Source organism: Glycine max, chromosome 2 (assembly GCF_000004515.6).
Source record: "Glycine max cultivar Williams 82 chromosome 2, Glycine_max_v4.0, whole genome shotgun sequence".
Lineage (NCBI taxonomy): Eukaryota > Viridiplantae > Streptophyta > Magnoliopsida > Fabales > Fabaceae > Glycine > Glycine max.
The window spans coordinates 16,267,847-16,283,776 of NC_016089.4; the positions used below are offsets into that span (position 1 = coordinate 16,267,847).

A 15,930-nucleotide genomic window follows, 5' to 3' on the forward strand; every position below is an offset into this window, starting at 1 on the left:
ATGAAAAATTTTATAGGAATTTGAACTTTATCTATTTTAAAAGATTGAAAAATATATTTTAACCTAAAAAAAATAAAAAAAAAAGAGATAAAATGAAAATAAGGTGAGATGAAATTAAAGAAAAAGTAGATGTATGAACTCATGCATCACGAAAAATTCATGTAAAAGCTGGACTCAAATATTCTGAGCCATTAAAATAGTATTATTTATTATTAAGCAAATAATATGTAGAAATCTCTCTTAACTTCATTGTTACATATATGGCATACGGCGGGGCATGTTACATATGAGTTTTTCAGTTTTATTGGGTCTTTTTATTTGTGTATTTGCGTTGATAACTGACGTTAGAGATAGAGAACTATGTAAGCATTTGGATGAAGGAAGAAGTAGATATAACGGATATATAACAGGCGTATTTCTCCACGACAGTACTAAAAGGAATACAAAAGAATCATTTTAGCAGTTATTCTATACATTTACAGACTATTTAGTTAAAAGAAAGGGAGATAACAAGAGAGGTTTTATTATTGTAAGGGTGAAAAGGAACTTTCAAATTAATGAGAAGCCAGATACATAAGTAACATCATGGACGGATCCATTAGTACTTGACGTGGGATGAGTGGAGATAATTCTCAACTACATCGGAAATTATATTCATGAGTACGCTCAATTACACAACTACAAAATACACGAGAGTATTAGACGGGAGATACGTTAGCTTTTTTTTTATTTACAAGAATTTAAGATAATATGAAGAGATTTATAATACTTACATATTCAACTGATTAATAATTGGTATGAGTCCGCACAGGTCAGATTAACCGGTTAATCTTAACCCTTTCTAAAGTTAATTAAGTGTCGGATCAATTTAATTAACATATCTCATGATATTAATTAAATTGTGTTAAACCCAATTTCATCGGGTTAATTATAAGTATGTGAGTGCAAGTTAGACTGAATCAAAATTGACTTACTTAAACAGTTATTTTTTAATATTTTCTTATTCTTTAAGTTTTATTCTATTTTTTCATGAATATAATTTTAAAACGGTAAATAGATATAATTTGAAATTTCATTTGTTTTAGTTTTTATTTTTACCAAACTATTTTTTAAATACAAAATTAAAATATATGCAATCCAATGACTGGATTCGATCCAACACTCAAATTTAATCCAGTCAAAATTTGATTAAACTATTGTTGACTTGGGTGTAGCCCTTAACCTCAACTAGTGCTATTATGATTGGCAAACTTGAATCAGAACATTTGAGATTCTTTTTTGCCTCTTCAGACACTAATAGATTTCTTAAGGTTTGGTCAAACCAATGGTAGCCTTAGATTATCATCTTATATATATATAGGCTTACAAGAAATAAATGATAAAACCTCACATAATATTTTCAAGGTTACAGAAAATGCTCTAAAATGTTACTAGCTAGTAATTAAATGAAGCTGTTATTGCAATATGGTCGAGATATATGCTTAGATATATAAAATTGTGTTAAATCTTTGTAAACATGCTAATTGGATATTAGGGCTACCTTGTTGGAAATTGCACTTTGATTGTTTTGGCATGAAAATTTATTTGTGTTTTCCTTTACCAACACTTCGCATTCCATAAGTTAAGGATATACAAGTATCTTGCATGTAAGTATAATATTAATACTCTTATCAAATATGATTTTCTATATTCTTAGATACCTATAGTACTGTATTTGGATCTATATAGTTGTAATTAGGGGTGGGTATCAAGACTTAAATTCATGAACTAGTTCGTGAAATTTGTTAACCGTGCGAATAACGAACCTATTTTTTTGAACCCGCATAATAATATTGGATTTTAGGCCTGACTCATTTAGTCTGCGGACTTCGTAGGCTTAATTTGCAAAGTCCACGAAGTTATTCATATTCGCTCAACTTGAAGGTGAGCCAAGCCCAAGGAAACCATTTGTCCATTCCCAATTTCCCATTAGCCAATCCAAACCCAATTTGCATTTCATTTTCTTTTCCTCCTCCTCCTCCACGAGCCGCCACCCCTTCTCCTCCTCCTCCACGAGCTACGACTACAAGTTTGGCGACCTTACTCCCCCACGAGCCTAAGCTTCACGCATTTAGGGAACCTCCTTCCTCCACTCGCTCATTCTTATCGTGTGACTTGACTATACCATTTTTCTCTCTTTCATTCTCAAACTCATTAACGATCATCTTCAATCTCTTCTTTCAAGTACTCTCTTTGAACACCACGCACCCTGACCCTTTTCTCGTTTTCTTCTCTTTTATTTTGGATTTCACGATCATTAATCAAATTTATGCTTGTGTGTGTGACTGTGCAATAGAGAGAGAGAGAGAGATGATGTTCACAACCAAACTCGTCTTTTTTTTTGAACTTGAGCAATCTTGAAATTGTAAGTAAGAGTTGAATATGGTGGGAGGAATGCTTTTGAATATGGTTTCCTAGCTTTATTGTTAATTCATTATCAAACACTTATGTTCCTTGTAGATCCTCTCTTATTAATTTAAGGCTAGTGTTTGTTCTCTTCCTAACTCGTAGTGTCGTGTGTGCTTAATATTCATTGTTCATTGGTTACGGGGAAGATATCCTTTCAAGTGAAGAAAAAAACTTTTGAATTTATAGCGTGAAGATCTCACTCTTAATTCTTTTAAACTTTCACTTTATAACAAAAATAACGTGTTTAGAATATTAAAATGAGGTTTCTATAAAAGTAAATAGATTTTGAAAGGAAGGGGATGAAAAATAATATCCCATCATTTTTCTTGAAAAAATTGCTCCAATTTTACATTTTTCTTAAAAAAATAAAAAAAATAATTTAGGTCCACGAATCATTCAATTTATTTACGAGCTTTGCGGGCCAGCTAGAAACTTAAAAAAAATCCATTTACTTTATAAATCAGATTTATCTAGTCCATATATAAAATGCGAGTTTCGCAAACAAAACCTTAAACAGGTTAGACTGATGTATATTCCCATCCTAGTTGTAACTCTTTTTGTGTTTTGGGTTAATAAGAGGTTAAAGCATGTATTTTATTATACCGTTATCCAATCACAACTATTATGTATGATAAATTTATTGATTTTTATAATAATTATTTTAAAAAATATATTAACAATGAATTATGATTTAAGGATAGTATAAAAGTATGTTATACAATCAGTACATCATCATTAAACTTTTATTAATATATTCATTATTTAGCATTTTGTATGAAAAATAAGTATATGATATATATGTACTATCCCTGTCAACTGTTATCTTTTGTAATGTTACAACTTATATTTATTAGACTACATTGATATTTGTTTTATATTTATTAACTTCCTAATAAAAATTGAATAAAGATAAAGTATTCTCAAGGTATAACTGATCTAACACGAATTAGATTGAGTTTGGTCTATTTTAAGATTCAAAATAATAAAAAATAATAAAACATAATTGGGTTAGATTTTGTTACTACCCAGTGTGAATCAACTTGGTCTTAATTAAATTAAATTGAATTGAATAATCAGATTGATTAATTAAAATAGTAATAATAATAATATATTATAAAAATATTTAAAAAATCATAAAAATGAAGTACTTAATTATTTTGAGTATAATAATTAGGTACTTCATTTTTTATACTGTTTTTTAAAGGATAAAAAGAACTCCTTGACTCAAGGGTGATGTAATATCGTTTTAGGGCTTCTTAATGTTTTCATACATATAATAATATACTAACTAACATTGTTTTCCTTGTCTGTGTGGTGTCAAATGAATATGGATAAACAATTGTTAGATTAATTATACTACTATGCTTAAAATTTTGTTGAGATTAATTAGATTATGTGTAACTTACACTGTACAGTTCCTTAGTGTAGGAATCCAAGAATCAACTAAGGACGTGGCCACAAAATTATGTTTTGCATCCACTATTTTTTAAGTGAGAAAGTTAGGATGCACGCATAAGATACTAATGGAATTAGAATAATTATTATTTTATTATTATATTAATATATGTATATTGGGATCAAAATAGTTCAACGGATTTGAAACGATCAAACCCAATTATAATTGGATCGATCAAAATAAATTCAAACCAACCTGATAACCTAACCTACCTCTCTCAAATGTAGTTGGATTTGGATTGATCAGATTTGTTGGTCAATCGCATTGCACTTACATCCCTAATTAATTTTATTTTTTTTGCTTTAATTCATAATGGAGCATATACTATATCCATATATATGATTAATTAAATTGATGCGGATATATATGTTATAAAATTTCTTGGTGTACCAGCTTTAAAAGAGTGTCTGCTTTTGCTTACAGAAAAGATTATGAGTACAAATCAGTGGATCAAAAAGCGAAATTCTTTTACAACTACCAATGACGACTTGAGTTTTGAGGCAATCCAAGACCATATACACAATCCTCAACTTGAACACATCTTAGGGGCCCATTTGGGATCTCTAGGGCTGAAGAAAGAAGCTGTAACTTTAGACTTGAGTAACTTGAGTGCTTTCTTAGACTTGATGCACCTTGGAGTCTTGTACTGATTGATGGAAGCTCCTTGGCAAATAAACAAGTCCATCAACGCGTCAAACGTTCCTGGCTCCACCACACGTATCTCAAGTGGCCCCACAGACTTGTCATAGCTACGGCATCGTCTATATACGTAGTCCAATTGCTCTTCCACCGCAATGCAACATTCCTCAAGCACGTTTGCGTCAAGTTGAAGTTGTGGTGATGATTCTGTCTTTATCCCACAATGAAGAATTTCCCAGTACAATACGTAATGTCCTGGTACTGAAGAAGTGTCGGGGTAGCTTGTGTACTCCACTAAGAGAGAATCGTATGGCTCCAACAATTTTTTTGCCATTGTCACGCCCCTGTGCAAGTCCTCCTCGTTGGTCTTTTCGGTGTCGACGCTGATCACAACGTTTCTCCTGCAGATGAAACGGACTTGTGGGGCGTTGTTGTAAAATCCCACCACCTGAAGCACGTCACCAACGCGGTATCGGTACAGCCCTATATGTTGGGATCATGGTGAAAAAGATATGAATTGCATTAGTAAATGGATGTTATCATGATGATAATAGCAAATGGGGTATGTATGTTATCTGAAACCCACATTTTTTTTTACTTGGTAGAAAATAATTGTCTGATGACAAGGATACATCATCATTTTTACGTGTAAATATAATATATATTTTTGTATTTTTACTGTATGGAGTAGATTATTTTTATTTCGGAATAACAAGAGGAGGTACATGATGATTAAACTTTACATGAATGACTAGGATCAAAATGTACAATTTATAATTATAAATTGTATTTTGCTAGCTCTTTTTGCTCTCAAGTAAAAAAAAACAATAATCATATCACACTCAACACATCCATGATATATATGAGTTCACACATATAAACTATATCACATCATATACATTTAATGGTATAGCCATACAGTAAAAATATACAAATTTAAATCAATTAGTGTATGTGAAAGAGTATATGTTAGAATATGAGAAATCCTTAAACAAAGATATCAGTGTTTCAAATAATTAGTTATTGGCTCCGAGCATAGGGATACACTGGGTTATAAAAAAAGAAAAGAATCAATTAGTTATTTATATTTAATTGTATAATCAAAATTATTTACTCTCATTTCTCAGTCTCACAACATGTACCCCCTTATGAGCACAACACTTAGCTGCTTTACTTCCGATTATTAAACCAACACAGATAATTAGTGTGTTTAAGTACATATTAGAAAAGAGGCTTCTAAAGTAACGGTTGTGTTTGTTAAACTTCTTTAACTATTTAGCAATACTCGATTAGATAACACACTATAAAGAAAAGAAAAAAAAAATCCTTATGCGCATGCATGGACTAGCAAGAAAATGGGTCAATTATATTAATTGGGAACTGACCAGCAAAAGTAGTGACCACAGGCTCATAAAAGCAACCAAGCTTGACATGCACCAAATCCACGAGCTTATCATTGGGAACCTGCTCTCCTTCATCAAAATCCATCAACAGCGTCCCGTTGTGTCTAAGAGGAAGGAACTCAAAGTAGCCCATGTTAGGCAAGAGGGTAAAAGCAACATCACTAGGATCACAAAGAGGCTTCAGATTAACCCCAAAGTAGCACTCAGAAGAAGCATACATGGTACAAACCAAAGGCAATTTCCCTTCACTGTAGTGCTTAAGAGCAGGAACATACTGAGCCATGGAGCCAGTAACCACAGCCTCTATGAACTTGGCCTTAGGCCAAAGCTGGCACAGAATTCCCTTCCAAGACTTCTGGCTGCAGATTCTTGTGATCTCATCAGCAAGACGAGGGTTAGGGGAAGAGAGGAATGTGGACATGCGGGAGCGGCATGAAGGGTCTGTTATGAAGGAACTGAGTTGGCCACTGCAAATGTCCTCACACAGGTGCCTCCAGTTTCGTTCGAGGAAGGAAATGGCTCTCAGAAGTGCGGAGGCAAAGACGGCGCCGAGCCTTAGGACGTGGCGGCGGTGAACCAAACCTGCTAGGAGCTGGCAATGCATGCTTTGGTTGCTGTCATTGCATAGAATGCTTTGGTCGGGGCTTGTGTAATCGTTCCAAGGGTCGTGCGTGCGGCACTTGAAGTGCTTGCTCTTGTAGTAGCTTGTTAACACTGTTCTGGCTGGTAAGCCGCAAGGAGTGCACATTTCTGCTTTTACAAAGTACAGATACATTGCCTTGCCCTCGTCAAGATCAGGAACGTACCTGAAATTATTTTTTAGTTATGTTCAATTAAGTTGGAGATATATATGGTTGAGAAAATAGGTTACATTGACGGAAGAAAAATTATTCTTAGGGTCTGTTCGTTAGAGCAGAAAAAAAGGAAACAGAATGAAATGAGATGAAAGTTTTAAACTTAAGGAGAGTATAAAAGTATAAGTCCCACATGATTTTACTCTTCATTTCTCTTCTTTTTTATTCTGTTTCTTTGCAAACGAACAGGTCTTAAACAAATGTTATCTCGCTTTGTGTCTATGCATGGAAGGAGACGAAAAAAGATGAGAGAAGAATGATTGTTATAATTAGTAATGTGATGTGATAAGGAAAAATATATAAAAAAATAAAATATTAATGGAGTGTTTCATGAAATACCGGCGAACATTATTTAATTATAACAAGTTTTTTTCATTTTTTGCTGTAGTAGAAAAACGGGTAGGCACGCTAGTACTACTAATAGTATACCACCAGGCAGAACATTAATTAATGACATATTATCTGATAAATGAGGTAATAGTACGAATTTAACCAGAGTTAGATAGATATGTTTTGGCGTTTCTGGTATTAGCATGATAAATGGTAACTTTAAGATTAATGAGATTGAATATATGCATAAATGAAGTACATGTCAAGATGCACTAGCTAGGTACGTAGCATGCACCATATATAAGACCCTTTTCCTTTTGTATAACGCAAATATGACAAGCAAAGAATCATCTGATAGATACGATTATCATCTGTTTTTTATTTTATAAAAAAAAAATTAAATATAATTAAACGTAACACCGATGCATGGTAATGGCCCCTCCACCCGCCTACTTTTATGAATAGTTGTCACGCCATATCTTTTTCATTTGGCCGTATACTTCGAATGGAGAATCACAACCCAAGCGTGATGGCATCAAACACAACAAAGAATCAAGTTGCTAAGCAGCAAAATCAAGCGAGTGCTCTCTAAGCTTCAACCGTGTTGAAATTTTAGATGACTACCGTTGATGAATGAACATTGAAATATTAATTCTAATGCAACAAGGTGTGTGACTAATTAATATATAGGATTTTAAGTGCGCATAATCAAGGCCAAGAAGAAATAAAAATATGTGGGGATGTTACGATTATTATTAACTGGTTTATGATTGGCGTGATAAGATTGTACACAAAAGTACGGCGTTCTAGATCTTCCGCAATTGATGGCATCATTTTAGGCTCTCCAGATGATGTCCCTGAACTGCACATATATACCATAATATATGATTAAGATTGTTGAGATAAAATACTAGAAACTTATAATAAAGAAATGAATGAACAATTTATATACTAGTGGTTGCAGAAAGTTATGTATAGCACCTGCATAACATTTCTGTTATTGGGTGACTAGTGATGAGAGAAGAGTCTTCCCCATTAGCAATCCTCTGGATATATGGGAAGATTCTTTCATAAGTGGTGACTGGAACACACCTCTTAAACTCTGCTATGTCCGTTGTATTTTTTTCTCCCCTCATATACTTATTCAAATACTCAGTTTCCCTATTCTGAGTTAAGATCTGTTTCAAAAGGCCTTCTTGAACTTCAGCAGCCTTCATTGTCAACCTCTCTATCTCCTTCAGTGCTTCCTCACCTTTGTACTCTAACTTCTTTCCATCCATGGCCACAGAAAGGAACAGAAGAACTCACGCAAGAGTAGTGTAGTGTATAACACTTGATGTTCACTTGGTGTGAAATGCATTTAGTGTGTTTATTTATAGATAGGGATGTGTATATTATAACATAAAGTTTGTTTGGTGCATGTAATGTTATTTTTCAATAAAAACATGTGCATTATTTTTTAGTTACTTTTTTTTTTGTATGAATCATGATATCTCCGTCCGAATGTGTGACTAATCTGAAGTACTGAGATCTATTTTTTTATCACTTTATATATCCTTCATTTTAATGGTCCCAAAATTGAGGGTCAATAATATAATACACATATTTTTTTTATTGGAGTATAATACCATAAGTACCTTAGAATCTTTTTTGCTAGTTTTGTCCTATTATTGATATGACCAGATACAACTCTTAAAAAATATTCTCTTTTAATTATTTTTTTTTGTTTAATCCATCTTTCCTCTCTTCTTGTCACCACATCAGTGCAACCCGGTTGGAAACAATTAATGTTGATGCCATTCATTGTGTGGTCCCCATAAAACATTTACTTGATTTCAGCTTAATGATTTCAGAATTGAGGTTCTACGAAAACAATTTTTTTGGGTACATTCTATGAAAACAATCATGCAAAATGTTGCATAATGGATAACACAACTTCCAAAAGCTTAGCTGTGCCAAGTAACAATGAGAATTAGACACAGCACATGATCTGAAAAATTTTATGGTTTTATGATTATGATGCTCCCTACATCACTCGTTTCCATTGGTGTGTGAAAACATCTTGTACACGGTACTATTGTCTTCCTAGATGTTCCATGTTAGTCAGATTAGAATAAACACCGTAGCCGGTTCAATAGAATAATTTCATTGGTACATTGTCATAACTGACACCCACAATTATGTCAGGGACTTTTGTAACTTTGCATAATTTGAGTGAAAGACAAATACAACGCAAAGAATAAGCTAAAGCATAAGCGATCAGCTCATTTCTGAATAATCTACAGTACAAGGATGCGGGGTTCGATTTTACAGCTTTGATACTGCATTGGTGGTTAAACAAGGAAGTTATTATGTCTATTACTTAAGATGGTGGTATGTGTGTATAACAAAAGTATCTGGTTCTAGTTCATGATTGGGCACGTATATATTCTTCTCTACACTTTTAAAATTACGATATATTCGTGTTCTCTCCGTGTTTCAAATTGAACGTTGGTCTACAGAAATTGAAACCATTAAGTAATTTTCTTTCTATAACTAAGCTTGTTTTTAACTTGATGCTAGTCCTAAAAAGATCACTTAGGCAAAATAAGTTGCAAGCATCAAAAGATCATTGATAGCGTCCATTAATTAAAACATAAAAAAGTTATTCTTGATAGCTTACAAACATATATAGAGTGAAATACAATAAGTAGTTAGTTGGAGTGTTATTGAATTTGATTTCTTTTAACAAGGTTTTGTGTTTGAATTTTATGAATGAAAAAAAAATATAATTAGAAAAAAAGATTTCATAAAAAGTAATCAATCAAGTTACCTGATTAAAACTAATAAATATTCCGTAAAAATATGATACTGTCAAAAAAGAAATACACTTAAATGTTAGACTTGATAGGGTGAATTAAACATCACAAAAGAAATGTAGAGCACCAAACCTAGCCGACTAGAATGAAGCACGCACATATCCTTATCCACAAGGAGAACAACTAATGTCACTGTCCCAAGATGTCATCAAGGAAAAGTGTCACAACACTCTTTGCACGTCATGTCAATGCCTTTACTCATTTGTGTTTTAGTTACTTAATGAGTGTATAGTTGCTCTGCTTGTTATCCACATGAAAATTCTAGCGAGACAATATAAGGTGGTAAAATTTTCTTTCCTATTTCTAGTAAGTGTTGATGGTGCAAGGGAAAGTGATGGGGTTTAGGGGTCGGTTTTGCATGACTAGGTGAGCACATAACTTCACCATCACAAAGGATTTGTGTGCCCTCCAAAAGCTTATTAGAAATATTCTATTTGACAAACGCTTCAATGCAAAATGAAAAACAATCCGTAACCTGATGAGTGGGTTAGCATTCTTGTCCACAACTATAGCTTAGTGGATGAAACCTTTAAGATAGAGTGATGAAAGGGAAACAAGTGCCAAACGAGGAGTGTGGTATGGCCATCTTTAATGAGAAAAGTAAGGCATCTTTAATTTGTTTTTGAATTATGGGTGTCATGTGACGTATACCATTACTTAATATGTGATACATATATGCTTACTCTTTTCTCTATCATGGAAGGTGTTTGATATTGTTGGTAAGACATGAAATGCTACGGTATATCTTTAACATCTATGACTATGATATGATATGGGTTTAGTGGAATTCATTATTTTGGGTGAAATCCTTAGAAAATACGTCTCTAGCCTTCACCAATAAATGCGGCGAACAAAGACTGTCACAAATACAACTTGTATGGACTATGAGGCTTATAACATATAAAATATTATATTATACAATTATATAGATAGGATGGAATATTAGAAACAAAAATTAAGATATTTGGTAAAACTCTTCATAAAAATATCTTTGTACGAAGATCGTCTCTGCTCTTGAATATCGTCTTCAATGTCACTCACAAAAGCATAAATGTGTTCTCCTGCAACTTTTTGTTTGAGACGTTGCCTTTTTTTTTCCGGCTTTGAATTAACGTGTATTTTTTGTCGCTAACAAAAGCATATATAAAATGTGTTCTCCGACCACGGGTAAGTTTCAAGTCATTTAGACCCATAAAGCCAGCAAGTTGCAGTTGAGAATTGAGATGCTTCCTTATAAAATTAAATATTATTTAAACTAAAAAATATAAATAAAATCAAAGGTATCAACTTTTAACATTTAAGTTGAGTTTTTTAGCAGCTCAGTAAATGGAAGATGAACCAACGCTAAGAAACAAAAAGAACATGTTAATTGAAGCAATTAATTAATATTTGCTTGTGATCTAAGGCATAGATGAATGAATTGAATATGATTCATCTAATTTGATTTAAGCAACTAGCGTCAATACGAATCTATGAAAGTTTCAATTCCAGACGCCAAGGTTTAAGAAAAGCAACTTCTAGTTTCAGCTAGCATTGTATTTGTTCAACAAAAATACCTCGGTCTCTCAAGCCCTGTTTAGTATGATTATCAGTTCTAAATTTTGAAAATTTTAGAAACGAAAATCAATTTTTAATTTCAATCTATAGTTTTTAATGTTTCAAATTCTGGTTGCAATTTTCCTAGTTTGTATTTGAAAACTAAGAATTTAAATTTGCAATCAGCAAATCACCACGGTGTGATCTTAAATAAATGATTATTGAATTAGTCCTAAAATTTAGGTGTTTGAAAAAGATTGTGCTTTCGGCCTGAAAGATTAGTCTTTAGTGATAATAGTGATGGGAAATAAATAAATAAAAAAAAAAAACGTAGTTGCATAAGGGAGCACTCTACAACAAGACCGTCACCTTCAAAATGGCGAAAAATGAAGGTCCAAATCATTACTTGTCAAGGGTTGCCCTGCGCCTGCAATTCCTTTGCTTCTCAATCAAATAGGAGAACTAGAATAAGACCATCACTTAATTCCTTTCTTTCACTTCAGCAAAAAGGTTGAATTTTTACTCGCTCCACGCTCTTCTCAGACCCCAGCTGTTATAGAAACGGCAGAATCTCACGTTAATTTGGGTTTCCTAAGGACAACTGCTGACTACATATGTTTCATGCATATGCTTTGCTTAGATGGATGAGGGATGAACCATAATAACCAATACAAAATGCGTGTTGAAGCTAAGGATTTTTACCTGAATTGGGTACTATAACAGTATTGTTTATTTTTTTTAAGAGGAATATTAGCTCTCCCTATCTTTCAATAGGGCTACCTTTTTACGATTTCACTCCGGTCACTAGTCCTGTTTTCAGCATCCCCTCCTAGCATTGTTTCATAATGAACACATTTACAACCATAGGATTCAGGTTAAAAATGTTTTAACTCATCTTTAGAATACCACTTTCCTCAGATCTCAAACTAACGTAGGAAGTAAGACCTTACCCTCATCAAATATTAGAAGAGTCGGATGCCCCTTCATTTTCGTAGTTGGCAGAATCTCACATGGTAAAATCCCACATTATATGAATGAACGCAGCGTTTTCCTCGGCAGTTGGAAAACTTCGAACATGAAACTGTGTATTATAGCAGTCGGGAATAAAATCTCATTAGCTAAGACACTTATTTTGAAGTTTATACATCAAATTTTGTCAGAGAATGAATAATTCGGCTTTGCACCATAGGGGTTGAAAGGTCAAAGAATGGCAACATATTTGAGTGACAGTGCAAGAGGGGCAGGGGTTTATCATGAAGGTGGAGCTGAACTTAAATACAGAATCGCAAATCCCGCAATGCCATTGGTAAATTGGTTTTACAATGTCTTACATAGGGGCATATTGCATACATACGTGCGTCTTTAGTCTTAGCTTTCTTTCAAAAGTTTGGAAAAGAACAAGGCTAGAAAAAATTTAAAAAAGTGAGTACAGCAACCCCTGGAATTGGGGCCGTGGATTCGTCCAACCAGAGCATGCTGAGGAAAAAACGGACATGATGGCAACAAGTAATTGCAACATAAAAGTATAGGTGTACCCATAAATCATAAAAACAATACGAGTTAGCTACAAATAATCAGATACACTCATAGCTATACAGCACATCTGTTTTCTGAGCCACTACAGCAGACAAAAGTAGATGCAGAATATCAATCCTTGTGCAATACAATGCATGAATAATGAGCAACTGAAATCAGAATGCCACTTAAGCTGAACCCTCTTCTTTGGTTATCTCCTCCGTTAGCTTAGCAGGGGCTGCAGGTGATGGAGAGGACTCCACTCCCATCTCTGCTCTCAGGTCATTGATGCTTTGTTCCAACTCATTTATGCGACTTCCCATATCATCAAGTGCAGTGACGTCAAGAAAAACATTTTTTCAGAGTTTAAGTATTTTTGCAAGTCTACAATTCCCATGCAATAAACAGGAAGCAATGCCCACCCTGCCTCAGCCAATAACATGACACCACATATACACAGACCAGATATAAATTGAACTATGTCATGAGTCACAAATTGTACACGACTACATAGGTGGTTGCATTGTGTTCACGAGAAGTGGTCAAGATGCAGTTGCGCACAGTTGTAATTTATCACCCATGCTGTTGTGTATGCCAGGGAATTATCCTCCCAACAGCTTAAGTTATTAGGTGAAGGCACATAAGATGGACACTACACTGTATGCATGCCATCATGTTATTGCCTTGAGTATTGATGACATGAACCCATTTTTATGGGCATTGGAGCATAGCCAGTGAGTTACAAACAGAAATAGATTCATATATTGGTAACAAAACAGAAATAATAAAATGAAACAATGTGAACTGAAACCAAAAATAGATTATAGTTTCAACATCATACAACCAAACTTCAAGGTTCCATTTCATTCCTTAACTAAATGTCCAAATTGATTCCTAGCACAACCGTTAAGTAAAATACAGGTTAACAGAATGCAAGTGAGCTTAGGGCATTTTGTTTTAAGAAAGGTTTTCTTCTCACTTTTAGTTACAAAATCTATCTTATTTTCCCTCTGTTTCTTGTATTCAAAAATATGATCAGGAAATTATGAGAATAGAAAATAAAACAATTAAAAATTGTTTTCACTGTTTCTTATTCAAACTTTGGAAAATAGAAACAAAAAGCATTTTCTCAAACCAAATACCCCCTTAGATCTCCTATCATCCAACCATACTAACACTTTTAATCAAATATTATTTTTGGAGGGGATAAAAAAAAACACACACAAATTACCATTAACATATTTTAAGAACTTGAAGGGCAAACCAAAACAAAAGGATATTCTTTGTAACAATGGAGTCGGACATTGTCTGGAACCTATTTTGCTGGAAACAAAATTCTCCAGTTAGCAACAGTGAAACATATTATAAAAGTCAGAAATGCAGCTCTAAGAACCTATGCTACACAACTCACCATCTGCTGAAGAAGATTTTGCACCTGGAAAAAAAAAGAAATTGGGGTAGAGAAATGTCAGAAAACGATTAACATTAATTAAATCACCACGAAACTAAAGCAAAGTGCAGCAAATTGGGATAAATTATGTAAAGTGGTGACATTGACAACTTCAAGAGAAACCAGTCACATCGAGGATCAAAATTAAAAAACAGCAGAATTGAAGGGAACAGTTGCAACAAAATAAGACCAACAAGAATTAATTGATTTGTGAAAACGAAGATCAACATACAAAGGCAGTCATGTCAGCAGGGCTCTGCTTTGGGTCTTGTGGATCGTGTCCGTCCTGCAATAATGAAGGAAACCAATGAGCATAATGCGCAATGGCTCTCCTAGCTTAACAACAAGATTTATTGATGGACGAGATCCAAGATTTGGAAAACCCTAATATCAAAACTATGGAGTACGACAAGAGAAAAACATTGCATTGTATGATAGAGCCACAAAACGAAGGAGAAAAACAGATTACTGACAATAGGGGAAGGGAATCGGAGAAAAAACCCTAACCATGAGGTGATGATGATCGATGTAGCAGCAAACTCTCCGCGGTTTCAATTCAAAATGAAATGAAAATGCGAATATGACCCGTTTAAATTCGATCTGATATTCTGATCTCACGAGTCTCCATATAATTACAAAAGTACCCTTCCGATTTTTTGAAGTCTTCTTTTTTTGGATTTGGATCGCGCCAAATCCATTCTTTTAGATTTTTATTTATTTTCAATCCAAACTTGAATGTGAGCAGGAGGAAAAACACTCTCTTCTGACCTAGGCTACTTCCTCGGCCCATGGTCTCCCGTTCGGGCCTCTTCATGAAAAACAGGTCCAAAATGAACTTGTGTCTTCTAAGAAATTAAGGAAAATGTTATACTGTACAACATGCACATGCTTAATGTTTAGATCGGGGTTGTGTGAATCTTATTTAATCAGGTCTTCACATGTGTTAGATCCAATTAAACATGACAATGATTGGACCTAATCCAAAAGCATAGATGATTAGGAGTCAGCGTGGTTACTTCTTTTTTTTTTTTGAAAAAATGAATATTATGTTAAATTCAAAATGATATAACAATAAACGAGACATACCCGATAAAAGGTCTATATCAAGATATTAAAATAGATGTAACAGATGCACTTGTCTATAAGAAACTTAAATTTACTAATAACTCTGTTAAAAAAAAATTAATAATCTTAAAAAATGGGCGTGATTACTTCTTTACCTTTACCTCTTTATAGCGGGGTGCATATCACACGATTTAGCAAATGGAGTTGTGTCGGTATTAGGTATTAGGTGATTTAGCAAATGTTGTACGGAAGAGGTTTAGGGAATATTGTGGAAATGGACGCACAGACATTTTTAAATTATTTTTCAGTAAATTTACTCAAACCAAATTATTTTTGATTAATAATTAATTATACAAATAATTATTAAAATAATGTA

At 33.6% G+C, this 15,930-nt stretch overlaps 2 protein-coding genes across 2 annotated transcripts; both read right to left on the reverse strand.

Moving 5' to 3' along the window:
* Positions 1-4,272: 4,272 nt before the first annotated feature.
* LOC100813013 (putative indole-3-acetic acid-amido synthetase GH3.9) lies at positions 4,273-8,460 on the reverse strand. Its single transcript, XM_003518908.4, has 4 exons — positions 8,112-8,460; positions 7,891-7,992; positions 5,929-6,752; positions 4,273-5,026 (listed from the first exon to the last, which is right to left on the reverse strand). The coding sequence occupies exons 1-4, from the start codon at positions 8,408-8,410 to the stop codon at positions 4,431-4,433; spliced, it is 1,821 nt and encodes a 606-aa protein (XP_003518956.1). The 5' UTR covers positions 8,411-8,460; the 3' UTR covers positions 4,273-4,430.
* A 4,574-nt stretch (positions 8,461-13,034) lies between these two features.
* Positions 13,035-15,227, reverse strand: LOC100800401 (heat shock factor-binding protein). The gene is made up of 5 exons (XM_006575047.4): positions 14,997-15,227; positions 14,722-14,775; positions 14,451-14,474; positions 14,320-14,362; positions 13,035-13,370 (listed from the first exon to the last, which is right to left on the reverse strand). The coding sequence occupies exons 1-5, from the start codon at positions 14,997-14,999 to the stop codon at positions 13,228-13,230; spliced, it is 267 nt and encodes an 88-aa protein (XP_006575110.1). The 5' UTR covers positions 15,000-15,227; the 3' UTR covers positions 13,035-13,227.
* Positions 15,228-15,930: the final 703 nt, after the last annotated feature.